This window comes from Eulemur rufifrons, chromosome 14, assembly GCF_041146395.1.
Source record: "Eulemur rufifrons isolate Redbay chromosome 14, OSU_ERuf_1, whole genome shotgun sequence".
Taxonomy (NCBI): domain Eukaryota; kingdom Metazoa; phylum Chordata; class Mammalia; order Primates; family Lemuridae; genus Eulemur; species Eulemur rufifrons.
This window is the reverse complement of record NC_090996.1, coordinates 15718099-15746035: the sequence shown is the minus strand read 5'-3', so window position 1 is coordinate 15746035 and position 27937 is coordinate 15718099. Positions and strand designations below refer to the sequence as shown.

At 55.1% G+C, this 27937-nt stretch overlaps 1 protein-coding gene across 1 annotated transcript in view; it reads left to right on the top strand.

Moving 5' to 3' along the window:
• Positions 1-22810, top strand: part of KIF19 (kinesin family member 19) — a 49777-nt gene extending 26967 nt beyond the window's left edge. Inside the window, exons 16-22 of the mRNA XM_069485678.1 lie at positions 4241-4365; positions 5987-6095; positions 7665-8054; positions 9427-9577; positions 15083-15190; positions 18213-18309; positions 22789-22810. Of these exons, the coding sequence (XP_069341779.1) occupies positions 4241-4365; positions 5987-6095; positions 7665-8054; positions 9427-9577; positions 15083-15190; positions 18213-18309; positions 22789-22810 (1002 nt within the window). The remainder of the gene's footprint in view (positions 1-4240; positions 4366-5986; positions 6096-7664; positions 8055-9426; positions 9578-15082; positions 15191-18212; positions 18310-22788) is intronic.
• The last annotated feature ends 5127 nt before the right edge of the window (positions 22811-27937 follow it).

Genomic DNA, 27937 nt, shown 5'->3' with positions numbered 1-27937 from the left:
CCAAACTGTCCCCAGGTGGGGCTGGTTGGGATGCCAAAGGCAGAGACACTCGGTGCCGGGTGATCGGCCAAGCATTCATCAGGGGAAGCAACAGAGGCTGCAGCCGGGGACAGCGAGAGACCAAGGCACTCCCAGGTGTGTCCAAAGTAAGGGTCGGGGCAGGGCGTTTATGCCAGGGTTTGAGGAATGTGCTCGGGGCCAGGGACAGTGTCTTTCAGTGTTCTGGGTGACAACCTGGATACCTCCAGTGCCTGGGAATGCTCAGGGCCAGGTTTAGGCTCAAGCCTTCTGGTGAGGTCACGGGGTGGTCGAGGCTGTCTGTGGCTCTCGGTCAGGACACAAAAAGACAGGGCGGCCGGGACAGAGTTGGAGGACCCTACATCAGACATGTCTTGTTTTGGGTTTTGCATTTTGTTCTGTTTTTTAGTAGAATTTATTTTTGAAGCAGTTTAAGGTTCACAGCACAATTGAGTGGAAAGCACAGGGTTTCCATGGACCCCCAGCCCCCACACAGCACGGCCTCCCCATTATCAGCATCTCCCAGCAGAGCAGAGCGTTTGTTGTAGGGATGGACCTGCAGGGACACATCGTGTCACCCCAGGTCCGTCATTCACCTTACGGTTCACTCTCGGTGTGGTATCACTCTGTGGGTTTAGACAAACGTATAAGGTCATGTGTCTACCATGATGTTACCAAATAGAGCTGTTCCTCTGCCCTAAGAATCCTCTGTGCCCCCTGTTCATCCCTCTCCCCTGATCCCCCGATGACCACTGGTCCTTGTACGGTCTGCACAGTTGAGCCTTTTCCAGAGTGTGATGAGGTTAGAATCCTGCAGCACGTGGCTATTCTAGACCAGCTTCTTTCACTTAGTAGAATGCATCTAAGGCTCCTCTGCATCTTTCCACGGCTTGATAGCTCTGTTTTTAGCGCAGAATAGCATCCTGTTGTCTGCACGTACCACAGCGTGTCCACTCGCCTGCGGGAGGACATCGCCGTTGCTCTGAGATTTGGCTACGAATAAAGCCGCTATAAATGTGCATGTGCAGGTTTCTGTGTGGACATAAATTTTCAGCTCTTTTGGGTAAATGCCAGGGAGCAATGGCTGGATTGTAGGATAGGAGTATGTATAGTTCTGTAAAAAACTGCCAAGCTGTCCTCTGAGAGGGCTGTGCTGTTTTGCACTCCCACCAGCAGTGAACGAGAGTTCCCGTCACTCCACATCCTCGCCCCAAACCCTTGTAATTCCTGAGTGATGGGGTGATTGGAGTATCTTTTGTTATAATGTGTTTTTCCCCTCACAAATGTCCTTTTCTGGTCCATAACACAATTCAGGACTTATGTTTCATGTAGTTGTTGTAGCTCCTCGATCTCTTCTAACCTGGGCAGGTGCCTCAGTCCTTTACCTCCCACGACTTTAGCACTTGAAGAGCGTGGGCCGGTTACTTTGTAGAATGTTCCTTGTTTAGGGTTTGTCTGATGTTTTCTCATGGTTAGGTTGAGGTCACGTGTTTTTGGCAAGAACACAGAGGCGAGCTGCGTCCTCAGTGCTCGTCCAGCGGTGCACAATGTGGACTTGTCCTTTTGTGGGTGATGTTAACCTTGACCCCTTGGACGAGGTGGCATCTGCCAGGCTTCTCCACTGCACTGTTTTCCTTTTGTGATGAGTGGCTTGTGGGGAAACACACTGAGACTTTGCACACATCCTGTGTCTCCTCATTGTGTTGTGCATGCGTTTTAGCACCCATCGGCGGGTCCTGCCTGCAACCCAGTGGCTACCCAAACCTGTACATCTTTAGCACGAACTCCCATGAGTAGATGTGCTGGGTGCAGGAGAATCTCTTTAGAATTCTCACCGACGTTGCCACCTACCCATCGCCATGTGCCGTATCCCCACCCCTGCCTGCCTCTCCAGGGTTAAACTTTTTAATCTTTGTCAGTGCAGTAGGTGCGCTGAGAACTCGGTGTCTAGATGCCCAGGTGTTAGCATCTGCCTCTTCATGATTGACTTCATCTTTTTTTTTTTTTTTGAGACAGGGTCTTACTCTGTCACCCAGGCTAGAGTGCAGTGGCATCATCATAGCTCGCTGCAACCTCAAACTCCTGGGCTCAAGAGACCCTCTGGCCTCAGCCTCCCAGAGTGCTCGGATCACAGGTGCACTGTGCCCTAGATGGAACTCAAACATCTTTCACTGTGAATAATGCGTTTTTTGTCCTCAAGTAGAAATCACATGTCTCAGGTCTCCAAACCCAGGTCCTCCTGGGTCCCCTTCCAAACCTGCCCCATCCAGGGTGCTCACACATACCACTTCTTGAAGGCTTCTGTCACCCCTTGCAGAAGCCCTAAGCCCTCACTATGGGAAGCCACTGGTGCTCCCCAAGCCCTGCGTCCTGGGCCCGCGCCTGTGGAACTCTGGCGCTCACCGTTCTCCCCGCCTCCTGCAGGTCCCTGTCCCTGGGGAACTCTCATCCCGAGCGGATCTTGTCGGCTGTCGCCGGGGCAGCCACGGTGCAGCCACGGTGTAGCCTCTCTGGCCTCCTGTAAATTCCCTCTCGAAAGTGCCTCACTTGGCTCCAGCTGCGAGTCCTCTTGGCTTCCATGGGGCAGCACAGAGGAGCCGGGAGTTACCCCCAACTCACGGCAGCCCCCAACCTGTGGCTGACGGTAATGGGTGGGGGGAGACGCCCCGACTCCCCGCCTCTCCATTGAGACGGCCACGAGGTGGGCTCCACGTGGCCCCGGGGCTCACAGCTGTTGCTGACTCGCCACGTCGTCAGCGACCTTCCCTCCACGTCTCACCCCCTGCACCGCGTTTCCTGGGACCACCGGCAGAGGGAGCTCCTGTGGTCTGTCTCAGAGGCAGCCCTCCCCCTCCGTCCCCTCCCCGCTTGCCGGACACAGGCGAGTGCTCAGAAAGGTCCTTCCCAGCGGCCCTATCATCCGCACGGAGCCTTGGCCTACTCAGTGTGTCTGACCTCTGGCCGGAGCGCGGTCACGGCCGGCCAGCTGGACAGCCTGCCGCCGGGGGCTCAGGCTCGAGGGGCGAGCAGACCTGCCCAGTGCTGGGAAGGAGCCTCTCTTGGGTCACAGCAGCTGGAAGTTGCACCTGGATGCTCCACCAGAAGGTGGCAGCAGGCCCTGGGAGATAGGAGAGCTGAGGCCTGCGAGTGGCCTGTGCGGGTTTGGGGCGGAGGGGAGTCGCTTGGGCCTGTGGGGTGGCACCCCAACTAGAGTCCTCCTCCTCCTCCTCCCTCTGCTTTCCAAGGAGCTCAGCTCCTTGAACACGTATTTAAAGACTGTGTGTTTGAAGGGTGCCACATCATGGGACAGCCCCTAGAGTCCCTGGTCTGGCCAGGCCTGGTGTCACCCACTGCTGAGCTGCCAGCTGCACCCACAGGATTTTCTTTTCCACTTTGCTTTTGGTATGTGTGGGCTAAAGTAGATGTGAGACAAAACTTCCCATTTTAGCCGCTGTCACAGAGTTCACGTTCACGTTGCCGTGCAGCCTTCACCGCCATCCGTCCACAGACCTCGCACCCTCAGAATCCTGTCCTCGTCCCAAACTGCAACTCTGTCCCCGTTAAACGCCCACCCGCTTCCCCCTCCCCCAGCCCCAGCACCCGCCGCCCTACTTTCTGTCTCTCTGGGGACCTCAGGTAAGTGGCGTCGCACAGGATTTGTCTTCTTGTGACCGGCTGATTTCATGCAGTAGAACGTCCTCAAGGTCCGTCCGCGTTGTAGCAGGTGTCAGGGTTTCCACCCGTTTTAGGGCTGAGTAATATTCCCTCGCACGGACGGGCCCCGTTTTGTTTGTGGACGCTGGGTTGTCCCCACCTCTGGCTGCTGCGAGTGACGCTGCCGTGAACACGGTGTGCGGGTGTCCCTGTGAGACCCGCTTTCGAGGCCTGCGGGATGGGGTGCGCACCCGCAGTGGAATTGCTCAGTCACGGACAGTTCTTCATTTAAACTTTCGAGGACCTGCAGGCTTTTGGGGTGCTCTGACGCTGAGAGTCTCCCTGGTGCGCCAGTTTTGCTCAAGGTCAAGGCTGTGCCAGGTCCCCGGGGGTCCTCCTTTCTGCTTTCTGTCTCCATGGTGGGGCGCAGGGAAGGAGCCGGGGGTGCCCTTCGAGCTGTGGTGGCAGGAAGGGAGCTGAACTTCCTGTGACCCTTCAGGGACCACCTGCTTGATGGCAGCTTCCCATGTCCTTGCTGGCCTCACTCTGCTCCTCTGTCTGGTCCCAGGACGGCTCTGTTCTGAATATATCTCCCCCACCGGAGGAGTCCAGCCAAGACCAGCGGGATGACAGGAAGGACCTCCCTTGGGGCGCCCAGTTTGAGCTGCCTCGGATGCTCCTGGAGAGAGACAGGTGGGTGGGCTTCCTCCCCTCCCTCCCTGGCCCTGCCTCCCAGAGCTGGGGGCCTGGAGTTGGGGGGCTGGCGGCGGACGTGAACCCGAACCCCGGGACGCTCAGCCAACACACAGGGCCCAGGCGTAGCTCAGAGCCTGTGTCCTCTTTGCAAAAGGCAACCGACATCCCCGTCCTTGCAGGGCTGAGGAGCAATAAACATGTCCCAGGAGACGCTCACTGCAGGGACCAGCCACGAGGCCGGGGAGTTGGTGCCAGGGATGCCCTTTCTGTTCCATGTGTATCTTTTTCAAGATTTGTACAAAATCTCTAAATTCAAAAATTTTTGTCCCGTATTTGTTACTTATTCCTACCTCAAAGCCTATCCCCCCCTCCTCTCTCTCTGTCTCTCTTTCGCTTTTATTTTGGTATTTGCTAATATAATAAAACTTACACCAGTACATGGAACACCGGCAGACTCAGAACCTAGCTTTACTAGTTAATAGTTTGCCAGTTTGGGCCACTGTCCCGGCTCGGGCTGCCATAGCAAATGCCACACACCGGGGCTTAAAAAGCAGACGCTTTTGTCTCGCAGTTCTGGAGGCGGGAGGTTTGAGGTCAGGGTGTGAGCAGGTGTCAGCCCCACGCTGAGAAAAAGGGGCTCAGACACGGGGCTGCCTGCAGGTCCACGGAGTGAGCCGGGGCCTCCGACCTCCGGCCCACGGAGGAGTCAGGCTTCCGCCTGGCCTCTGTCAGAGCGACACCTGCAGCAGCAGCCCGGACTGTGGCCAGACAGCAGGCTGAACTGCCTCCAAGCTGCGAGGCACAGTGGTGGCTCCATGTCCAAGGCGGCACGAGGGAGCCGTGTCTCCAGCTAAGGTTCGAACGGCCAGGCCGTCACCCCGGGGGGGTCAGGGCCTTTCAGCCTCGCAGAACATCACTGTGTTTACCAATAGGGAAGGTGCTCCACGCCTTGGTGTCCAGACATTTTTTTGTGCTTCATTACGTGGATGTGGTTGATTATGTCATTGGCCAGGTGACAGAACTCAATCTCCAGCCCTCATCCCCTCCCTGGAGAGGTCAGCTGGCCCAAGGTTCCCACCCTCTAGTCACAGGCTTGGTCCTTCTTGTGACAGCCCCTTCTGCAGCTGTCCAGGGCCACAGGAGTCACCATCAGCATAGCAGAGACCTTGGGGGTCTGCGCCAGGGACTGGGGACAAAGGCCAGATTTAGTCCTTATTGTCCCCGCTTCCCAGGTCTCTCCGCAGCCTGTTGGAGACTGCTCTGCCTTTTCCTCCCATTTTCTGCACAAATGTCACGACTTGCAGCTGTGTCCACGTGTCCTCTGGCTTCCTCACTCAGAGGCAGTGTGGGAGGGCAGGGGCCGTGTCTGCTAAGACCCTGCACACCTGGCTCCAGGTCAGGGTCTGGCCCATGGAAGGTGACCAGTGTGAATTAGCCCAGTGTGGCCCCAAATCGCAGAAGCGTGACAGAGGCCACTGGCCCTCACCTGATACGTGGGCTGCAGTCTGTGTGGCTGGAGCAGTGGCCAGCGGCTCAGGCTCAGGCTCGCCCCGGCTTAGAGGAAGGACGCGGGGACCTGGCAGTGGGCTCTGCTGACGCCTCTGTGTCTCGTCCACAGTGATGGGTACAAGTCATCGAAAGCCACATCATCGAAGAAACCAGGAAAGCAAGATTCTCTTCTCCCTCCGCCATCCGTGCGCATCCTGCTAACTCCACCCGGTCACGAGGTTGGTGTGTGGCACTGACTGGAGCCCTGGGCTCTGGAGAGCTTCCCCTTCCCCAGCAGGGTCATTGTGTCCCCGTCAGAGCCACACTGGCCAAGGGAGAGCAGGAGAGAAGCTTCCGGAAGGAGGACTCTGCTTAAACAACCATCACAATGGTAGAGAGCCTGAGCCTGGCACCAAGTTGAGTGTTTTGGTCACCATGTCGGCCTCCTGGGGCTGCCACAAAAAGTACCACAGTCTGGGCATCTTGAACAACAGAGATTCATTCTCGAACACTCTGGAGGCTGAAAGTCCAAGACTGAGTGTGGGCAGGGCCACACCCCCTCTGGGGGCTCCAGGGAAGGACCTTCCTGTGTCCAGCTTCTCGTGGCCCCAGGGGTTCCGTGGCTTGTGGCTGCGTGGCTCCAGTCTCTGCGTCGGTCGTCACATGGCCATGTCTGTGCCTCTCTGTGCCCTGCCCCCGTCTGTGAGGACAGCAGTCATTAGGGTTAGGGCCCACCATAAACCCAGGATGGGGAATGGGCATAATCCATCTGGGCCTTGGCACGCCAAGCTTGCGCTGGCTTTGCGGGGATCACGTCCACCTCTCAGGCACCTGGGGGGATTCAATGAATGAATGAAAAGTACTTTCCGGGCTCCTACGGCCTCACACTGGCTCTGGGGTGTGGGCGCCTTGGGGGCTCAGTACAGTCTGATTGCCGAGAGGTTGGGCTCAGGAATCAGCCAGACCTGGGTCAGATCCCCCATCCCTTGCTAGCTGTGTGACCTTGGGCAAGTTACTTCCTGTCTCTGAGCCTCCATTTCCTCACCTGTAAATGATGAATCCAGGAGGCTTAACATGGTGCCAAATTCAAGGAAAAATGGTCCAGCAACCCAAAGGAAAAGTCCTGTTCCTTTCCCCGTGTTTCTCTTGAAGAAATCAAAGGGCCACTCGGCCCAGACACTCAACAACTCCCATCCCAGGTCGCCCTGACTCACATTTCTGAGCCCAAACGGCCTCTCCGCCTCCTCTCTCTGTTTCTGTCTGTCCCTTTGTTGTACAGATCAGTAGGAAGTTGTCCCTTCCTGGGGTGGGAAGGAGCAGGTGGCAGGAAACCACATGCAAGAACCTCCCTGGCAGATGGGTGGGCTTGGGGGGACGGAGGAAGCTGTGAATATTCACAAGTTAGTGATTTTGCTCCCTTCATGTGAACTATTATTAAGACGCTATTACTACTGGTTACTGCCAATGATAGTATAAGTGAGCAGGTGCTGGACCCATCCAGCCTCCAGCATCGAGTCACTGTTCTGAGGATGCCCCTGCCCCACGGGAGCCTCGGGAGACCCCTGTGCCCCTGTGGAGGCCAAGTGCTGCGCTCTCCCCGCCACCCCCATGAGGTTACGCACCCCTGCCAGGGCAGGAACCGGCTCTACACTCCCCTCCTTGCCCTGTTCCACCCCGGCCAGTCTTGCTCTGCCCATAAACTGCTTGCCTGGAGCCATTGTCTCCAGGCCTGTGTCTGGGGGCCCAGGCTGGGGCAATGGTGACAGCCTGGTGGCATCTGACCGTCCTGCGGTGCTGATTTCCTGCAGAAGCTGAGCCCCCTGAGCCTGAAGAGCCTGGTCTCCAAGCTGTACCCCGCTGGCCCAGAGCTGAGCACCCCGAGGCTGGCAGGGGAAGCCGGTAGCCCAGCCCTCAGCGCTCAGGCCCTCCAGGAGATGGCCGTGGGCACCAAGAGCATCGCCCTCATTGCGGCCACCCGGCGCTCCAAGGCGCAGGACCGGGAGGGCAGCAGTGGCCGCTCCTCCCGCCACCCCCTGGAGGAGGTGGCTCCGGACTCTGGGGACCTGAAGCCCAGCACCACCCCGGACCCCAGCCCAGCAGACAGGAGGCGGTCCCATGCTGGCCCGTGCAGGGACCGCTCCGTGGAGAGGAAGACCAGGAAGAAGCGGTCGCCCTCCCTCCCCTGGAGCGGGCAGCTGGTGAGTGGGCCCTGGCGTGGGTGCTCCTGGCCTGGTCCCGGAGCAGCTGGGGAAGCTGGAGTTAGAGGACAGGGAGGGACCGTCAGGAATTTGCACAAATTCACAGTGGACACAGGAGGCCTGGACTTAACAGGGCCCCATGCTGTGCCTTCCCTCCTGCATGACATTTCTCAAGCTCTTGCTTAACCGTAAGCCACATGTGTACGTATTTCATGTAGTTGTAATCCTGGTAGAAATACAATTTTTTGTTTTGTTTTATTTTGTTTGAGGCAGAGTCTTCCTCTGTCACCGGGCTAGAGTGCAGTGGAGTCATCACAGCTCACTGCAGCCTCCAGCTCCTGGGCTCAAGTGATCCTCCTGCCTCAGCCTCCCGAATAGCTGGGACTACAGACATGTGCCACCATGCCCGGCTAATTTTTTTCTATATATGTTTTTACTTGTCCATATAGTTTCTTTCTATTTTTAGTAGAGACGGGGTCTTGCTTTTGCTCAGGCTGGTCTCGAACTCTTGACCTCGAGCAATCCTCCCACCTCGGCCTCCCAGAGTGCTAAGATGACAGGTGTGAGCCACTGAGCCCGGCCAGAAATACAGTTCTGTGATCTGTTTATTTTTTAAAGATGATTTCATAAATTTTAATGTGCCTGCACAGTATTTGTATTTTAACTTAAAAAAAGGTCCATTACTTTGTTCCAAAACGTGTCAGTTAAATACCACGTGTGCGAGCTGAGTTGTTGGGTGCTAAGTACCATGGCACTCGCAGCAGGCGTGAGACCCAGGACCAGCAGGTGTTTCAGCTCGAGTGTGAGGGCAGGAAAGAGCCGTCATCCCAGCTGGAGGCCGTGGGGCGGGGCGCATTCTTTTCCTGGGGGGGGTCCACCTTCGTTCTATGCAGGCCTTCACCTGATTGGGCCAGGCCCACCCATACTAGGGCGGGCTGCCTGCTGTACTCAGTTTGGATGAATTTACTTGTTGAACTCATCCAGAACACCCTCATGGGAACACCCAGGATTATGTTTGACCAAATATATCTGGGTACCCCGTGGCCCATTCAGGCCCATTCACAATTACCCATCACGCTGGTTTAGGTGAGAACTCCCTCCACGGTGTGGGGGGGGGTTGATAAGGGCAAAGGGAAGGCGGACAACAGCCAGGCGCACACCGTTCATCCACTCATTCGTTCACTCACTGGGGGTTGAAGGAGAAGGTGAGCGCGAGTCTGCCCACCACAACGTCCACGTCCACGTGCCCGTAGCACTTGGCACACAGGAGGTGTCTAATCAGCGCGTGACTTCAGCTCACAAGGAATTGAGGTGTCATATCTTTGCACCTAGTCCTCACGCCCTGCCCTGCTGTGCGATTCTTCCCCCGCAGGCACGGGAGCCACTTCCGTCCCCCATGGAGCGTGTGGCCGACAGCCAGCCTCCCCCGGCGCTCCTTCACCTGTCAGCGGTGTCGGGGAAGAGCTTCCTCCCTGCCGTCCCTGTGGCCTCCAAGATAAAACCCAGCCTCGGTTCCCACGCAGGTACAGGATCAAAGAAAGAAAATGGGATGTTGGGTTTTCTCTGCCCGTCCTGAGCAAGGGTGGCCGTCTGGGCTGTTCCCAGTTGTCAGCCCCTGGGGTGAGTGAGTTTCAGGGTTTCTCACGACAGTGGGGAAGCCAAGGCCACTGGCTTCATGGGAAGAATCATTTACAGGGTGTCCAGTTTTGCGTCTGGCCTGCCCGCCATCCCAGTAGAGCTAAAACGACGGTTAAAACCCGCACAGGAGGCCGCCCTCCTGCAGGCCGCACCCCTGGGCCGCTGGCTTGTCCCAGGTGGATCTGAGCCTGCCTCCTGTGCCGGTGGTTATCGCAAAAAGATATGTACATTGTGAACATTTTTGCAACATAGATTGAAATTATAAATTAAAAAACACCTGTAAACCCCACCCTCCAGAAATGAGGTGACTTCCTCGCTGTGGAGGGACAGTGATGTGGGTGGCCGCACGCGACCCCATCGCAGGACATCAGTGTGTTTCCTACTTGTCACTATTGTACAAGCAGCTCCGTGGGTGTCAGTGCCCCTCAAAGGGGGCCCACCAACTGCCGCTGGAAAAAATAGACAAGCAAGCTAGTTCTCACCATGGATAGCCCAGAGCACCAGCCTGTCTTGTGGGCTACACAGTAGCAGCTCACGGTTACTGAGCACTTACTATGTGCCAGGCACCCTCTGGGTACTGTATGGGTGTCAATCTGTTTGTCCTCACAACAGTTCTACGAGGTAAGGAATGGTTGTTATCCCCATTTCACAGATGCATAAGCCGAGGCACAGAGAGGTTAAGGAACTTGCCCAAGGTCACACAGCTAGGAGTGGCTGAGTTGGGATTTGAAGCCAGGGGGTAGTTCTAGGCCCCTACCCCTGAACCAGAGCTCCATGTGTCCTTTCATTTTCTTGTTTTATTAGGATATGTTCTTGGTGGGCCCAAGGGGAAGCATGTCTTAGGGGTTACTGACACCCACTTCGAGGACAGTGGGAGTGGCGTGTGCACCCAAGTTCTGCCTTGCTGGTGGGCGTGTACCGTGGCACAACCTGATTCACATACACGGTTTCAAAGACTTTTCAGAAATCTTTGATCTGGATGACAAAGTTCAGATGTATCTGTGATTTCTCCACTCTTGGTTACTGTAAATGACAGGAACAAAGTAAGTCTGCAATAACTTTTTTTATTATAAAAAGTTGAGGCCGGGCGTGGTGGCTCACGCCTGTAATCCTAGCACTCTGGGAGGCTGAGGTGGGCGGATCGTTTGAGCTCAGGAGTTCAAGACCAGCCTGAGCAAGAGCGAGACCCCACCTCTACTAAAAATAGAAAGAAATTATATGGACAGCTAAAAATATATATATAGAAAAAATTAGCCGGGCATGGTGGTGCATGCCTGTAGTCCCAGCTACTCGGGAGGCTGAGACAGGAGGATCGCTTGAGCTCAGGAGTTTGAGGTTGCTGTGAGCTAGGCTGACGCCACGGCACTCACTCTAGCCTGGGCAACAGAGTGAGACTCTGTCTCAAAAAAAAAAAAAAAAGTTGAAACACTTTTAAAAAACACTTAAAATATTCTCTTTGCTTATGGGATTTTCTGCTTTCAAAAGCTTTTATGGGTTTTTTATTTGTCTGTTTGTTTTTGGTTACATGCTCACAAAACAATAAAAAGTCGCAGAGAGCGTGGAATGGTCAGGAATGGGAACTTTGAAGGGGGTGCCTGGGTGCCGGGGTTGGCACCCAACACTTCTCTTCCTCACTGGTGGCAGGTTGCACGGTCGCATGCCAGCTCCCGTTCCCTCGCTCGGTGGAGGTGTTGATGACAGCACCTGGCTGGGGGCCGGGGACCCAGAGATGCCAGTGAAATCACGCACGGTGGGCCTGGCAGGCATGGCCACAGCAGGCGCTAAGTAGACACACGCGTGTTCTTGCTAAGCCCAGAAGGTTAAAGTCCCTGGGCCACCCCCTCCACGGCCCCATCACTACAGACAGGGTGACGTTCATGTTTCCTTGGAGATAAGCCTGTTGGGATGTATCTATACATATGACTAAAAACAAACTTTCTTTTCTCAGCATCTTATTATGAAGTTTCTAAACATACCCAGAAGTTGAGAGCATAGTGTAACAGCCTCCCATGTACCCATCGCCCAGCCTGGGCCATGATTGGTCTCCTGCCAGGCTCCTTTCATCTGTCTCTACATATTTCTGTGTGTTTGATTTCCCAGAAATGTTTCAAGAAACGCCCCCTCCCCGATCGTGTCATTGCATCCATAAATATTTCAAGAGCTCTCTCTAACTGATGACAGAGGTTTCCATGCCACTGTTAGAAGAGTGAAGAAAAATTCCCTCATGGCATCTAACGCCCAGTCCACATACGAAAGAAGCCAGGCTTTTTCCAATGGAAGCGTGTGGTCTGTAACTGGCTCTCTCAGTTGGCAAGAAAGGGGCACGTTTCCTCCTGGGGACCCGGCTGAGCTTCCGGCCCGTGGAGGGAGGCTGAGTTCTTTGCAGGCTCTTCATGAAAGGGCCGGGCCCCTTCCCCGACGGCCTCGACAGAGAGTCCCTGGGGGGGGCAGAGGCTCTCAGCTCTTCAGCTGTGGTTTCCGAGATGGAAAAGTCAGAGCATATTGGACCCAGATGGTCCTTCAAGATCTGTAGCCCAGCTGGTTCAGAGGGGCGAACTGTGGCCCAGAGTGGAAGTGACATGCCAGGGTCACCCTGCAGCGGCCACGTGGCCAGCAGCAGCCTCAGGGCCCCTCCTGCTCTGCCTGGCTGCCTCTGCTTGGAGAAACGACCCGTCCGTGTTTCGCAGGTACACAGCAAAGGCATAAAGGTGGCCGGGGTGGACCATGTAGCCCCTCTCGGGCCTTGCTCCGTGCGGGTCTGTGCCGAAACCTTCCCAGGAGCTGAGGATCTTGCACCGACCACGTTTGCAGAGGCCCGGGGGTCGCTGAGGGACGGGTTCCGATCTGATCGCTCCTTCGCAGGTCAGGGCAGTGGTGTTGCCGGGCCTACGTTCATGCCCCGTGTATATCCCATCTGCACGTGCCGTCAAGGTCCACGGCCCTGGGCGAGCCAGCTCTTAGCAGGCCATCGAGCCCCAGGAAGGCGCACACATGTCGCCTGCTTCATTGTCCACAGCAGCCCAATCAAATAGGTGCCCATTGTACAGAATGCTCAACAAGGCACAGAGAAGTGAGTGGAACTTGCCCAGCACCGCACATGTCCCTGCCTGGGGCAGCCCAGGCCTGTGATGCCCGAGCCCCCACGTGTGTTCCTTACGCTTTGTTCTCATGCCTGTCCTAGAGCCGCGTGGGAGACGGGCTTTCCCTAACCCTACCCACCCGGTGCACTCGGAGAGCGTGGAACACGTTCTAAAACCTTTCCAAAAAGTGGTCGGATTCCTGGAAATGAAGAACTCTTCTCTCTGACGAGGAGCCACTTCACATCCAGAGCAGTTTGGGATCGTCAAACCCGACACAGAGGGTGCAAACCGGCAGCTCCTGCCATCGGGTTGGCCAGTGCCCCGTCTCAAAATAACGTGGAAAGTCAGATTGCACATAAAGTGCAAAAGTCCGGCTTCTTTTACAAGGGGACGATCCAGTGGCAGTGACTCCCCCTCCCTCTTCAGAGGCCAACCGGGCTGTGGCTCTTCCCAGCGGGGTCCTCCCTGGCTGTGCTGTCTTGAACTGCGACCGTGGCACATATCCCGTGGCAGGTGCCACGTGCTGAACTTACGTCCTGGCCCTTTGTCTTTCTGCCCCACCAGCAGGTAGGCTCTGCCGGTGCAGGGGCGGCTTGTTCATTGCTCCCCCCACGTGCCCGGGGCTCAGAGCAGCCCCTGACACATAGCGGACGCCCACTAACTAGCAGGTGAACGGGTGGGTGGGTGAACGCGTGGGCTCCCCATGGCTGAGGCCAGGGGTTCAGTCGCCGCTCACTGCCAAGAACTGCGTCTCGGCCGCCCTCCCTCTTGTGCGTTTCCTGGCCGGCCTTCTGCAGACCGAGTCTGCTGGCCCTGGAGTCTTTCAAAGCCAACCCTCTCATTTAAAGAAAACTAAGTAAACTGCACATAACAAAATTCACTATTTTAAAGCATTCAACGCAGTGGCATTAAGTACATTTGCAATGCTATGCATCCACCACCGCTATCTAGTTCCAGAACATTTTTGTCATCCAAAGAAACCCCATACCACTAAGCAGTAACTGCTCATTGCCGCCTCCCCCAGCCCCTGGCAGCCACAGTCCCCTTTGGTCTCTGTGGGTTGCCTATTCTGGCCGTTCCGTGTGGATGGAATCGCACGCTACGTGGCCTTTTGTGTCTGGCCTCGTTCACTCAGCACAACGTGTTCAAGTTCATCCAGGCTGTAGCGCAGATCGTATTTCACTCCTTTTTGGGCTGATTAATATGCTATTGTGTGACGATCCCGCATTTTGTTTATTCATTCGTGAATTGATGGACATTCGTGTTGTTATTGTGAATAATGCTGCCACGAATATTCATGCACAGGTTTTTGTTTAAACCCTTGTTTTCAGTTCTCTAGGGGAATATATCTAAGAGTGGAATCACTGGGTCCCGTGGTCATTCTGTGTTCACGTTTTTGCAAAACTGCCAAACTGACTTCCACGGCGGCTGGCACCATCCTACCCTCCCACACCCTTGCCAACACTTGCCAATGTCTGAAGCCTTCTCGTTTGAAAGAGAAGAAAACTGAGGCTCAGAGAGAGGAAGTGATGTGTGCAGGGTCAGATGGAATCAGCACAGATGTGGGACTAGAGTCCAGACTTCTCCTCTCCCTGTTCATTCACTAATGCATCCAGCAAAATTTCTTTTTTTTTAATATAAATATTTCTTTTTTTTTGAGACAGAGTCTCACTCTGTTGCCCGGGCTAGAGTGCCATAGTGTCAGCCTAGCCCACAGCAACCTCAAACTCCTGGGCTCAGGCCATCCTCCTGCCTCAGCCTCCCGAGTCACTGGGACTACAGGCATGTGCCACCGTGCCTGGCTAATTTTTCTATATATTTTTAGCTGTCCAAATAATTTCTTTCTATTTTTAGTAGAGACGGGGGTCTCGCTCTTGCTCAGGCTGGTCTCGAACTCCTAACCTTGAGCGTCCTCCCGCCTTGGCCTCCCAGAGTGCTAGAATTACAGGCGTGAGCCACTGTGCCCAGCCCAGCAAAATTTCATGAGCTCCTGCTAAGAGCCAGGCAATGGGCGGCTGGGAGCCAGGAGGAGTGGAAGAAAGAAGGGCACAGTTGCTGCTTGAGAGGGGAAAAGAAACCAAAAGCTGGGGGTTGGAGGACGTGTCGGGAAAGGACAAAAGGACAGTAGTTCACATAAAAATAGTCCCCTCCCAGGCCATGGAGAGCACAGATGAGGTTACTTGAGAGCCTGGCATGCAGTAGGTGCTTAATATGTTGTATCTGTTATCCATGATTTACTTTTATTCCTAGGAGTCACTGGGAGATCCCTAAAAATAATAACATTCTCTTGTTTCTGGTCTCACTGCTTAGATGAGAACACACTCCACGTGCCTGAAGTGAGCTTCACCTTCCCCAGCGCCGTGTGGCAGAGCAGCGTGAGCCCCAGCAGGGCACCCCTCCTGCCCCGGGACATCCGAGGTCAGTGCCCATCTCCTCCCAACCCCATGTGGCCCTGTAGCTCCCACCCTGCTGGCTTCTGGGGTGCTCATGCCGACCTCCAGGGGAGAAGTCGGGGAGTGGTGGCAGGACACGTGCACCCCAGGCTCTGCCACGCACGGAGAGCTCCCCACTCTGTGCAGACGCTATAATGATGCTCGTTTGTGCAGGACCCTGGTGCTCACAGAAGAGATGACTGGCCCAAGGTCACTCAGCAGTGAGGGGGGAGCCAGGGCTCGAACTTGGGCTGATTTGTCTCCAAGGCCCATGTCGTTCTGCCCATGGGAGATGAGGCGGTTGGGATCTGGCTGCTTCCCCAGCTGCTCTGGTCTCAGCAAAACCTCTCTCAGCAGCCCTAATATAAAACTTCACTTGCCCCTCAAATATTTTGCCCCCGATTCAAATGAGCTGTCAGGTCCCAGAGCCCCAGACCAGGCTGGGAGCAGGCAGAGGGCCAGCAGGAGGGGCAGGGCAGGGCAGGGCAGGCATGAGCCAGGGGGTGGCCTGCAGGTCAGGCCGGCAGGACCCGTGGTGCATGTGGGAATGGAGGGGGAGCCCCAAGGCAGGTGTGGGGGGCGCAGGGCCCCTGCCGGGCACAGGGGTCTGAGGGTGGAGGGCAGTAGCAGGAGTGTGGGCTCAGGACAGGGGAGAAGGGAGCTCAGGGCTTGGTCCCAGTGAGGTGGAGCCAGACATCTGCAGGTGGGGGGATACCTGGGACAGGCAGGCCCTGGTGGGCAGGTGGAGTGCCCAGGTGAGCCCTCTCCTGTGTGCCACGTGGGGATATCCACCCAGTTCTACATCCATCTGGGTCTTTAAAGAACTGTTATTATGGCCAGGTGCGGTGGCTCACACCTGTAATCCCATCACTCTGGGAGGCCGAGGCAGGAGGATTGCTTGAGATCAGGAGTTCGAGACCAGCCTGAGCAACAAACAGCAAGACCTCCCCCATCTCCACTGAAAATAGAAAAATTAGCCAGGCATGGTGGTGCGCACCTGTAGTCCCAGCTACTCGGGAGGCTGAGGCAGGAGGATGGCTTGAGCCCAGGAGTTCAAGGTTACTGTGAGCTATGATGTTGCCACTGCATTCTAGCCAGGGCAACAGAGTGAGACTCTGTGTCAAAAAAACCCCCCCAAAACTGCTATTATGTTGTTATGTAACTTTAAACATGTACAAATAATACACTCAATTTATAATCCAGAACAGCACTTTCCAATAGAAATGTAATGTGAGCCACATATGTCATTTCAAATGTTCCAATAGCTACATTTTAGATAAGAAACAGGCAAAATTAATAATGTATGTTATTTAACTCAATAGGTAATCAATGTAAAAGCTTTTAATGAAAAATTTTACATTCCTTAGTTTGGTACTAAGTGCTCTGAAGGTGGCCTGTATCTCCCACGTCCGGCACGTCTCAGCTCTGTGTTTCAAGTCCTCAGTAGCCACTTGTGCCAGTGGCTGCTGGACCGGACAGCTCAGCTCCGGAACACTACCCAGACTATGCCACTCCGGCTCTTTCATACAAAAACAAGTTGGTTGTTTTTAGAGACAGGGTCTCACTCTATTGCCCAGGCTGGAGTGCAGTGGCACAATCATAGCTCACTACAGCCTTGGCCTCCTGGGCTCAAGTGATCCTCCTGCTTTGGCCTCCCCGGTAGCTGGGCCTGGGCTTACAGGTGCCACCACCACATCCAGCCTATTTTTTTATTTTTTGTACAGAGGGGGTCTTGCTATGTTGCCCAGGCTGATCTCAAATTCCTGGGCTCAAGCGATCCTTTGGCATCAGCTTCCCAAAGTGCTGGGGTCACAGACGTGACCCACTGTGCCTGGCTAATTATTGTATTTTATAGGGAGACCAGGTCTCCTTATATTACTGAGGCTGGTCTCAAACTCCTGGTTTAACTGATCCTCTCTCGGCTTGGCCTCCCAAAGTGCTGGGATTACAGGCATGAGCCACCATGCTTGGCCCCAGTTTGCTTTGTTTAATTGAAAAGAACTTCTGGCCAAACTACCTCCCGGAAAAGGTGTACCCATCTTGCACAGTCACCAGCATGACCTTGCCCGTCCTGGGCATTAACCTTAAAAAACAAAACACAACATTGTCTGTGGGGGGCCCATTCCCCTCTGCTTCATCCTCTTCTCCCCGCTTTCCTTCTTCTGGTTCCCTGTCTGGAACCCAGAAAGCTGCCGAGGTCTGCTGGGTACCCCAGCCATTGCTTAAGTCACGTCAGCCTCCACATTGAGGTCACCCTCACTCCAACCCCCAGGGCAGGTGTGGCCTGGAGCCCTTTCTAGGGGTAGGAAACACCCTCTGGCATCATTGGCACCGTTTTCTCACCTTCTGAGCCAACTCACAGTCAAGCCATCTGGGAAGGGTGGGTATGTGCCAACCACAGGCTCAAAGACCATCAGGGAGGGCCGGGCCCTGCAGGAGGTTCCTCCTTCTGTCTGACTTCAGTGCCTGCTGCTGTACTTCTAACCGTTCCCACGTTACCAACTCAGAAAAGGTTAAGAGCTTCTCAGTCTTATGCCATTCTTTTAAGGATTCGAGAAGAAAGGGTTTCACAGGTGTTCTTAGCCACAACCTTGGTGCTGGAAGCTCTCGGACCAGAGCGTGCTGAGTGAGAGACAACAGCGCACAGCTGCGGGAAATGTCCCACAGATTCTCATCCTAGTCACACCTGGCTGGAGCTGCTGGCCGTGCCCACCTCACGCGGAAGTGGCTTTGGGAGGGTCCTGGGGCTAGGCCTGGTGTTACCAGTGCAGGAGGGGCCAGTCAGACTCAAGGCCCAGGTCCAGGAGGTGACGTCCCAGAGGGGCCCAGATGGTGGCCCAGGCATGGGCAGGCCTGGCAGAGGGCAGGCCCTGGTGGGTGTTGAACTGCATGTGGCAAGTGGTTCAGGCCAGGATGGGGAATCCACACGGGGCAGGGCCCCCCGCTGGGGTGCTGGCTTCATTTGCGTCTGCCGTGACCACAGACTGACGTCTCCCCACCCCCTCCAGGGTCCACAGACAGTGGAGGCCATGGCCACAGTCCACTGCTGCCTGGCCACCCCCGCAAGCCCCAGGGCGGCAGCGCCAAGAGGCCAAGAAGACCCAAGTAGGAGGGCGGCAGAGACAGTGGCCGCGGGGAGGCCGGAGCACCCTCTCCCTGCACGGGGCCTCTTTGCCCTGAAGCTGGATCCGAGAGCCGAGGCCTCGCCAGGGCCACTCGGGGCGCAGCCTCCCCGGCCCGGCTTCCCACTGCCCTCGTGCCAGACCAGAGGCTGCCTGAGCTTCGGGAAAAGGGCGGCCCGTGGTGTCGGGGCCCTTCCCAAGGACCCCTCATGGGGAAGCCTCGGCTTCTCCTGGGGTCAGTCCCAACTGCAGATGCTTTTCCTGGGACCACTCCACATCCCGCTTCTGCTGTGGGAGAAGGTTCTTGCGGGGCGGGCCACGGGCCACCACCCACCGTCTGGGCTCAGGCTGCAGAAGCCACAGGGGCTACCCGAGCGGCGGCAGGCAGAAGCTGGGGAAGAATTTGTCCCCTGTCCTCACAAGCCTGCAGAGTGACACTGGTCCCCTCCCCACGTGCACACAGGCTCCTGGGTAGGCGAGGGTTAGGGAAAGCCTAGAAGCTTCTCTCATTCCGCTAACACGTTCTAATGTTTGCCCAACACCCCAGCCATGCAGAAAGGACAAGTTGCTCACTGTCGGAAACCAGGTAGAATTGTCAAGGTACATGAAACGGTACAAAAAGCCACGGGACCTGGGACCCCATAAGGCAAGGCTCTAAGCTTACTAGGGTCACACGTTTCTGTCATTTTTCATCAAGAGGGAATAAACCCGCGGAAGAGCTCTGGCGCCACCGCGTGGCGAGACGGAGAGTTGCCTCATCTGCCGGCGTCTTTGGCGCTTGCTTAGTTTTTAACCAAGGACCCATCCCTGGCTCTCAGGGGGCCCTTGTCTGGTGCCGTGGGGGTCACAGCCACCTCCCTGGCGGCAGAGACCCTCTCTTCTGTGTCGGGACGGCCACCCTGGGCTGGGATTGTGGCAGGACCGCGGCGGGAACAGAGCGAGCTCTGTGGGATGTGAGAGGCAGGGGGCTTGTGGTCTCTTGTCCCGAGTGGGAAGCCGGCCCTCTGCCCCGTGTGTGCCGCACGTGGCGGCGCCCCATAAGTGTAGGAGCCGCCCGGCCCCCTGTTGGAACACCTGCTGTCGAGGAAGATGGGCCAAGGGCTTCCTCCAAGCTGTGTCGTCCTTTCCGGATCTTCTTGAGGAGCCGGTGGCGGTGAGCAGGGGGGTCTCGCGTATCCGGGGGTCCTGCTGTGCTGCACATCTGCTGGGGGCACCGCCACTGCCCAACCCCCTCACCTGGGGACACCGGCGGGGGACGTGACGACTTCAGTTTTCCCACCTGGCCCCCGATCTCTGAGCTGAAGCCCCCGACCCTGACTCTAAGAGCCCCCTTAGCTGGGGTGCGAGAGGACTTCAGGAAGTTCATGGACAAACCTTTTTAATTTTAAGAACTATACATTTATTGTAATGTGTATTAGAAAAAATATATAACGAAACCTTCAGGCACTCGGGTTCATCGATAATATATTTCAAATGAGGATAAACTTAACAAGTGAGTTTCTTTAAAGAAAAAAAACTAACTCCATAGTAGTCCAGGCAGTACCAGGACAAAGTGACAGGGAAGTGCTTTGGGGTGTCCGAGCTGTGGGGCACACGGCCTCCCTCACATCTCTTGGGGCCGAGTTTGGCTGCCGATAACAGAAAATCCCCGACAACAGAGGCCCCAGCACAACAGGGCTTGTTTTTCCCTCGTGTGCTGAGAAGTCTGGAGGGGGCACGAGGCCACTCCACGGGGTCAGCAGGGACCCGGGGTCCCCTGGGTTTCTTTGCCTTGCCCTCGTGTTAGGTGCGGTTATCCAGAGACAGAACCAATGGCGCACACATGGATATAGACACATAAGAGGAGGTTGATGGTGAGAATTGGGTCACATGATTCTGGAGGCCAAGAAGCCAAGCTGTCCGCAAGCTGGAGGGCTGGAAAGCCATCTTGGGCTCCTGCAGGGACGTAACCTCCTTTCCCCCACAGGGTTCCAGGCTGACTGAGTGGACTGATGGGTGTACGGCACTTGGAACACAGCGGGTGGCCTGGGGTGATGCAGACAAGGTTGCTGTCCGTCTTGGCACTGGGTGTGGGTCGCCCCAGCTCTGCCTGGGCAGTGGCTGCTCCAGGTGGCAGAAGGAGGCAAGAGCAGAAGTGCTGCTCTGCTGGACCCGGCGGGCCCCTCCCCACGCACCCCCAGTGAGTCTGTGTCTATGCGACGGCTGGACTGCGGCCCCTGCTCCCTCCAGACCCACATGCGTCAGAACCTCAGAAACACACCTGGTTTGGAGACAGGGTGTTTGCAGTGTGACTAGTTAAGGCTCTCGAGATGAGATCATCCTGGATTTAGGGTGGGCCCCAATCCAACAAGTGTCCTCACAAGAAGAGAGGACACAGGGACACAGAAGAGGAGCCCACGTGAGGATGGAGGCGGAGACTGGAGTGTTCCCCAAGACAAGGAGCGTCTGGGGCCACCAGAGCTGGAAGGGTCAGGAAGGATCCTCCCTTAGAGCCTTCGGGGGAAGCGTGGCCCTGCCGACACCTGGATTTTGGACTTCTGGTCCCCAGAACTGTGAGGGAACACATTGCTGTTGTTTTCAGTCACCCAGTTTGTGGTTGTTGCCGCAGCAATAGGAAACTGATGCAGTCTGCGTGAGGCCTCTGTGTCCCGGGGGAGGACAGGCCTGCTCAGCAGGTGGGCTGGGAGGACCGGACTAGGTGGGTGGAGGTCTGGGGGCTGCTGCTGAGGCCCCACCCACCTCGGCCCTGTCTGTGCGCACCTGTGGGTGCAGGTGCGGCTCCTTACAAGTTGGCAGTGGCCCGGGGGGGGGGGGCCTCGGCTCTGGCTGGCTCCTGAGACCTTTCTCCTGCAGCATCGGGGAACCCTGAGGAGCCAGAGCTCTGTGTCCCCAGGGTCAACCGTCACCTCGGAGGGTCAGGAGCCAGTAGCTAAATAAACAGCCTAGTTTTGGGAGCTCTGGTGGGACAATTCCGAGGGGTGACCCACAGCTTCTCAAGGCCCCAGGTCCCCTGCTCCGTAACGACGCCCACACTGCCTTTCACTCTCACCTGCCTCACTCCCCCTTCCTTGCTGTGCTTTCCCAGTGAGCTCCTGCACCCACATCCCAGGGTCTGCTTTGGGGGAGTCCGGGCTGAGGCAGGAGGTCTTTGAGCAGGACCCCCTGCTCTGGGGGAGGTGGCCTGGTGCCCCCTGAGGGCCTTTTTGCCGAGAGCTTTGTGTGCACTCTGAGAGGCCAAGCTGTGTGCAGGAAATGACACAGAACTGGACACTTTGGGCAGAGATATTCCCTGTGACTTTCTTTTTCCCCACGTCCTTAGAATTGGCCTGGGACCCTGCTCAGCAGGAAGCTCACCATCGGGAAGAATCAGGTGGAATGTCCACGTGTTTTCCCAAGTGGAAAAGGAAGATGAGTCAGTAGCACATCATCTGGATTCATGAAGATTCAGAGATTATTTCTTACCATCCTGAGAACAACTACATGGTCCCTGTTCTCAGCTTGGTGCTTCTCAGCCGTCGGTAGATGAAAACCCTGCAAAGACAGCTGGAGATTCTTGCAGCAAGCCTGGAGGACGGGGCCACGCTGGCGAGGGAGCCAGACCTGCTGCTTGTCGCAGACGGCCACGGCTGCATCCCACTCGGTGGACACCAGCGCGGCAGGGGTTTCCCTGCGCGGGAGAAGCTCTGCTGACAATGTCGTAAGTTCATGAGAACATGACTCCGCGTGCAGCTAGGAAAGAACTCAAGGGACAGACGCGGGACTGGGAAGAGACCCCCATCCTCCCCATGGCAGTGTCCTCTTGCTGCTGGTCTCAGAGAGCAGGAAGAAGGGGGATGCTCTTTGTGTCCGTGTCGGTGTCCTACGGCGATGCTAGAAGACGACCACAGACTGGGTGGCTTAGAACAACAGAGACTGATTGTCGCAGGGTTCTGGAGGCCGAGAGTCTGGGATCGAGGTATCGGCAGGGCCGTGCTCCCTCCGAAGGTGCTCAGGAAGGATCTGTCCCAGCCTCTGTCCAAAGCAGGTACTAAATCAGCCCCCCCCCCACCTCCAGCCTGGCTTCCCCCTTAACTACTTAAATCTACAATGACCCTATTTCCAAACACGGTCACATCCTGAGGCTCTGAGGTTCAGGACTTCAACATATGAATTTTCAGATGCGGGTGGAGGACACAATTCACCCCATAACGTGGGGAGACAAGAAGGATAGAAAAAGGCGACCTGTGGGTGCTTGTATTGAGCACGTTTGCCGAGAGCAACCGACTGTGAGCCGGGTTCGCTGCAGAGGCGACGTGTAATCAGTTGCATGAATGTGTTATTTGGTTTTCGGTTTTCTAATGTACACAAAGAAATGTTTAAATTCTTATTAAAATGTCTAATAAAGTTGTTTTCTACGATCCCTTTAGTCATGTTTCTGTAAACTATTGGTAAAATGATTTCGAATATCTGTTTTTTGAAACAGGTCTGCTGGGCCCCAGTGGTGAACGGCGATTGCAATTTCCTGGTACACTGAGAGGTCAAGTTGAATCACAAGTGGCAAACTTGTCTTCTCCGCACCTGTACGTGGAAAACCTGGACTGAGAATGCACATAGTCGGGATCTGTCTGTTCTTTTGACCAAATTAGTGGCATCAAAATGTCTTCAACCGCCCGCCAGAGCCTTCTCCTCTCTCGGCCAGCGCAAGAGTGGGTCACTTCCTCCATCTGGCTGTTTCATTCTGTCTATGGGGGCTGGGACCCCGGCTGCTGCATTGGGGCCCCACTTGTCTATCTTGATGTGGATTCTGGGCCTCAGTTTGCCCATCTGTGAAATGGGGGTAGTGGTACCCCAGCCTCCCTTGGAGGGTTATGCTAAAGGTGAGTAGATGGGACGAGGGTTGACTCGAGCTCTGTATGTGGCAGAGTTGCGGTCTATGCTTGTGTTACACGTAAGGCAAAAATCAGGTAAGCTCAATATTGTCCCTGAAAGTTTCCTAAATCATACATACAATGCAGACTTCCTTTTGTTTGAAAGGTCAGCCGTTTACAGGCCTGCAGTAAACATGAGAACCCCTGAGCTAGACTCGGGAAGGTCCCAGAGAAGGACTCCTGGCACAGGTGTGGGTGTTCCAGCACCTTTAAGAGAAACCAGCAAGTCCTTACTGGGGGCTGGTGAGGTGACAGGCACATGCGAAGCTTCTGCCCTGCCCTGCTACCTGCAGTGTCCACCCTGTTCCCGGCATGGCAACACCTCGTGAGACAGAGGCTAAAGTCAGCCCATGTGGGTGCCATGTGCAAACGAGGTCACTCTGCTGGAAATGTCCCAGGCTTTGTTATTGTGGCTGTTCCGAGGCTTCATTGCGAGTGTCGAGGGACCTGTGGGAGCAGATTCGAGAGTGTGACACAGGGGCAGATGGGCAAGGAAGAAAAGCCCTGTGGGAAACGGTGGGAGAGTGCGTGGGACTTCCCTGGAGAGGAGAGGCATGAAGTCTGGGTGGCCCCGGGGCCACCTGGGTGGGGCGTGAGTCTCCCACTTGGCGGGGGGCGAGATCGGGGGTGAGACCCCCATGCTGAGTGGCATATTGGTGACATGAGTATCAGGTGGCAGGAGGTTTAACTCTCTCCCAGGCTTATTCCTGAGAAGGGGTCACTCTGATTCCACCCAGGTGGCTGGAGGTGCAAGCCCCACGCTGGCTGCTTTCTGATGGGTCTGCATAGATGTGTCCCCGTCCATTCGGGCCACATAACAAAGTCCCTTAGGCTGGGTGGTTTGTAAACAACAGACATCTACTTCCCACAAGATCACGGGTCAGGGTGCCAGCATGGCCGGGCTCTCTGCTGGCTTGCAGACTGCCGACTTCTACTCCCACATGGTAGAAAGAGGGCAAGAGAGCTCCCTGGGTCCCTTTTATAAGGGCACGAATCCTGCTCACCAGTGCTGCGCTCTCATGACCTAACCACCTCCCAAAGGCCCCACCTCCTAACACCATCACCTTGAGGGGCAGGATTCCAACATATGAACTTGAGGGAGATACAGACATTCTGTCCACTGCAATTCATCTATCGTTAGGACTTGGCTACAATGCACAGTGGCTTCTTCCGCAAGGGTCCCCAAGGTCTCCTGTCCACACCCCTGTGGTGGCCCTTAGCAAGTGGAATGGGTGGGCTGGTTTTCAATCCACCAATGCTGCAAAGCTCCTCATGCCAGGACCAAGGTCTTCCCTACTTTGGCCCCTCCAGGACCCAGAGTGACATGTGGTTTCGCAGCATTGGCCTCTGCTGGCCATTCCAGCCACCGGGAGGGTAAAGCAGGAGGAGGAGAGGGCCTGGCAGGACTGGGGTATGTGGCCAGGTGCAAAGATTGGGTTTGGTGGCCCCCTGGGGTGACGGCACCCACACACGTCACTTCAGCTGGCACAGCTGTGACTCCAGTGTGTATATATAAACCCCCTTTCCCCTGGGTTCAAGTCACAAACACCCACTGTATGTCTGACCCAGCACGTACAACACCAAGGTCATAACATGTGCTCCCCAGACTGCGCTCTGGGGTTTCCTGTCTCTCATGGTGCTATTGTCATCCACGTGACTGCCCACCCACAACTGGGCCACCACCTCCAACCTCGCCCCTCTCTCCACCAGCCCATCCCCACACGCCCTGTCTCTCCCGTCCTCTCTCAAATGTCTATCAGATCGGTCCCCTTCTTAGCCCTGCACAAGCCTGACACCCTCCTCTCCACTGGGGCCACTGGCCCCGCTCCTGGCGGGAACCCTGGCAGGTGCCAGCACTGCACACATCATCTGTCTCACGTGCCACACGGGGGAGGGGTTATTAATACTTCAAGCTTGTGCAAATAAGGAAACTGAGAGGTTGGATGCCCTGCACAGCTGCTGTGTAGAGGCCTCAGCACCCAGGCCCGGGTTCCTGCCGCTCCCTGGTACCCACGTTGCCTGCGAGACCTTGGACGCAGAAACACCAGAGTGCGGTGGGGCTCGGGATTAGGGTGGGGGGAAGGGGCTCGTGAGGAGTCGGGGGGCTCATAGGCCCCGGGCTCTCGCATTTTCACATCATCTGCAAAGAAGCTCTGTTGGATTTTCAATTTACACGCCTTTTCTTATCCTATTGATGCTTATACCGATCTGGGGCCCAGAAGTCACCAGAACTTCCTGGTGGCCTCTCTTAGTGGCAGCTGATGTTCCCGGGCTGATCTCTTGCCCAAGCCACAGCTATTTCTATTTTTCCTCTGTTGCAACGATGGTTATGAAACCAGAAATAGTTGTCGCTGGTAGGGACATCGAAAAACCCCAAACTAAAGTGCAGGGACTGAGCCAAGCTGTGGTCAGCCCTGGGGAGGTGGCAGTCTTTGCACAGGGGCCCCTTGAAAGTGGGTCTCGGCCAGCAAAGCTGCCACGAGGAAGGACCACCAGCTGCGGACCACCAGCTCAAAGGAGCTCGGAGGCTAGAAGCAGAGCCAAAAGTCCCGATGGTGGGGTATCTCCGGGTAGAGCTGACGCTGACAGACCCTTCCTAGGGGGTGCTTTCCTGGCCAAGGACGTCGCCAGATGGCAGTGCAGCTCTGCCCCAGGAGCCCCAGGTTCGGATCCAGGTCCTGTCTCTCGCTTCTACGGCTGTCTCTGGCCTTGCTCAGCCTCTCTGAGCCCTGCTTCCTCTGTAAAGGAGGAGATAAATGCCGCTACTTCAGAGGGGGTAACTAAAAATAAACTTGCATGTGCCAGAGTGTAAGCGTCAAAATTGATGTAACATGAAAGTGACTATTTTCAGTGAGCAATCCAGTGGAGTTCAGCACATTTACGGTGCTGCCCAGTTATCGCCTCTGATTCCAAACAGTTCCCATTCTGCAGCTGCTCCCTGTTTCTCCTTCCCGCAGTGAGGAGTGGTCTTTGTCACAGCTCTGCGTCCCGTCCACTGAGTCCCACCGACCTGACACTCACCAGTGGCCCTGGGAGCTTTGTTCAAATTCCCAAGAAGGCTTTTGCTGGTTTGAGGTTCTGGCTTCTGGGCACCCGAATCTCCGTTTAATTCAAACAAACCTTTACCAGCCCTTCCAGGTGCCAGGCCTGGGGAACTCGGGGAGAAACTTAAAAATTCACAACGTGCTCTATTCTGGCAGAGTCTGAGAAGCCTGGCTGTCATGGAACGTTTTAAATTTTATTTTTTGTGTCCCATTCTGATTTGATCAGGAAACCCTTTTATCTGGAGGTCACCATTTCAGGGGACAGTTGGGGAATTGTTGGCCTAGTGCAAACATTCATTGAGCCCCTCGGAAGCAAGCCCTCCCAGGACATGATTTCATCTCATCTTCCTTATGCACCACTCCTTAGTCATTTGCAAAATTGCAGCTGTGGGAAATGACATCTTAAAAGATTTTTTTAATGGAGGTGTAATTTACATGTGATCAAATTTACACTTTTGAGTGCACAGCTTTATGGGTTTTGACAAACTCATACAGCTACGTGACACCACCCCCACCACAATCAAGGCATAGAACAGCACCACCGCCCCTAAAATCTTCCCATCCTCCTTCGTAGTCACCCCTCCCCAATCCCAGTCCCTCAAAAGCCCCTGCCCCTATGGTTTGCTCTTTCCAGAACATCGGTCCAAATGGACTTGCATAGTGTGTAACATTTTGAGACTGGCTTTTTTTATTGGGCATAATGCATTTGAGGTTCCTCTATGTTGTTGCACATACCGACAGTTTGTTTTTATTGTTGAGTGGTATTCTATTGTATAGATGTACGATAGTTTGTTCATTCATTTAGCAGTTGCAGGATTTGGGGGTTATTTCTAGTTTGGGGTAATTATAAACACAGCCCTTAAAACATTCACATACAGTTTTTGTGGGAATATAAGTTTCATTTCTTTTAGGTACATACCTAGGAGTTGATTTGCTAGGTTGTCTGGTAGGTGTGTGTTTGCAAGAAACTGCCAAACTGTTTTGCAAAGTGGCTGTGCCATTTTGCACCCCCACCAGTGAGGTCAGGAGTTGCAGTTCCTCTGCACCCCCACCAACATTTGGTATCTTCAGCTTTTAAAATTAATTTTAACCATTCTAGTAGATATGTAATAGGAAATAACACGTAAAAATGGCTTATTAGCTAATCTTTGATCCATCTTCTTCTGGGTTGAATCCTAAACCCCAACACTTCAGAATGTGACCTTATTTGGAGACGGGGCCTTTACAGAAATAATGAAATTAAAATGAGGTCATTAGGGTGGACCCTAACCCAGTATGACTCAAGTCCTTACACAAAGAGGAAATTTGGACACAGAGACATATGCATAGAGGGGAAGGTGACATGAAGAGACAGGGAGACGACGGCCATCTGTCAGCCAAGAAGACCCGGACAGATTCTTCCCTCACAGCCTCTGACGGAGCCCACCCTGCCCACACATTGATTTCAGACCTCTGGCCTCCTGAACTGTGAAAGAGTAAATTTCTATTGTTTAAGACACCCAGTCTGGCACTTTGTTACAGCAAACATAGCAAACTAACACACACATGCAAACAACACAGCTGATAGATCTGTGCATTTTGAATCCTATTAATAAAATGGCATAATCTCCCTGCATGCTCCTGTCCTGGCCATCCCAGCATCTGTCTGCAGAGGAAACCT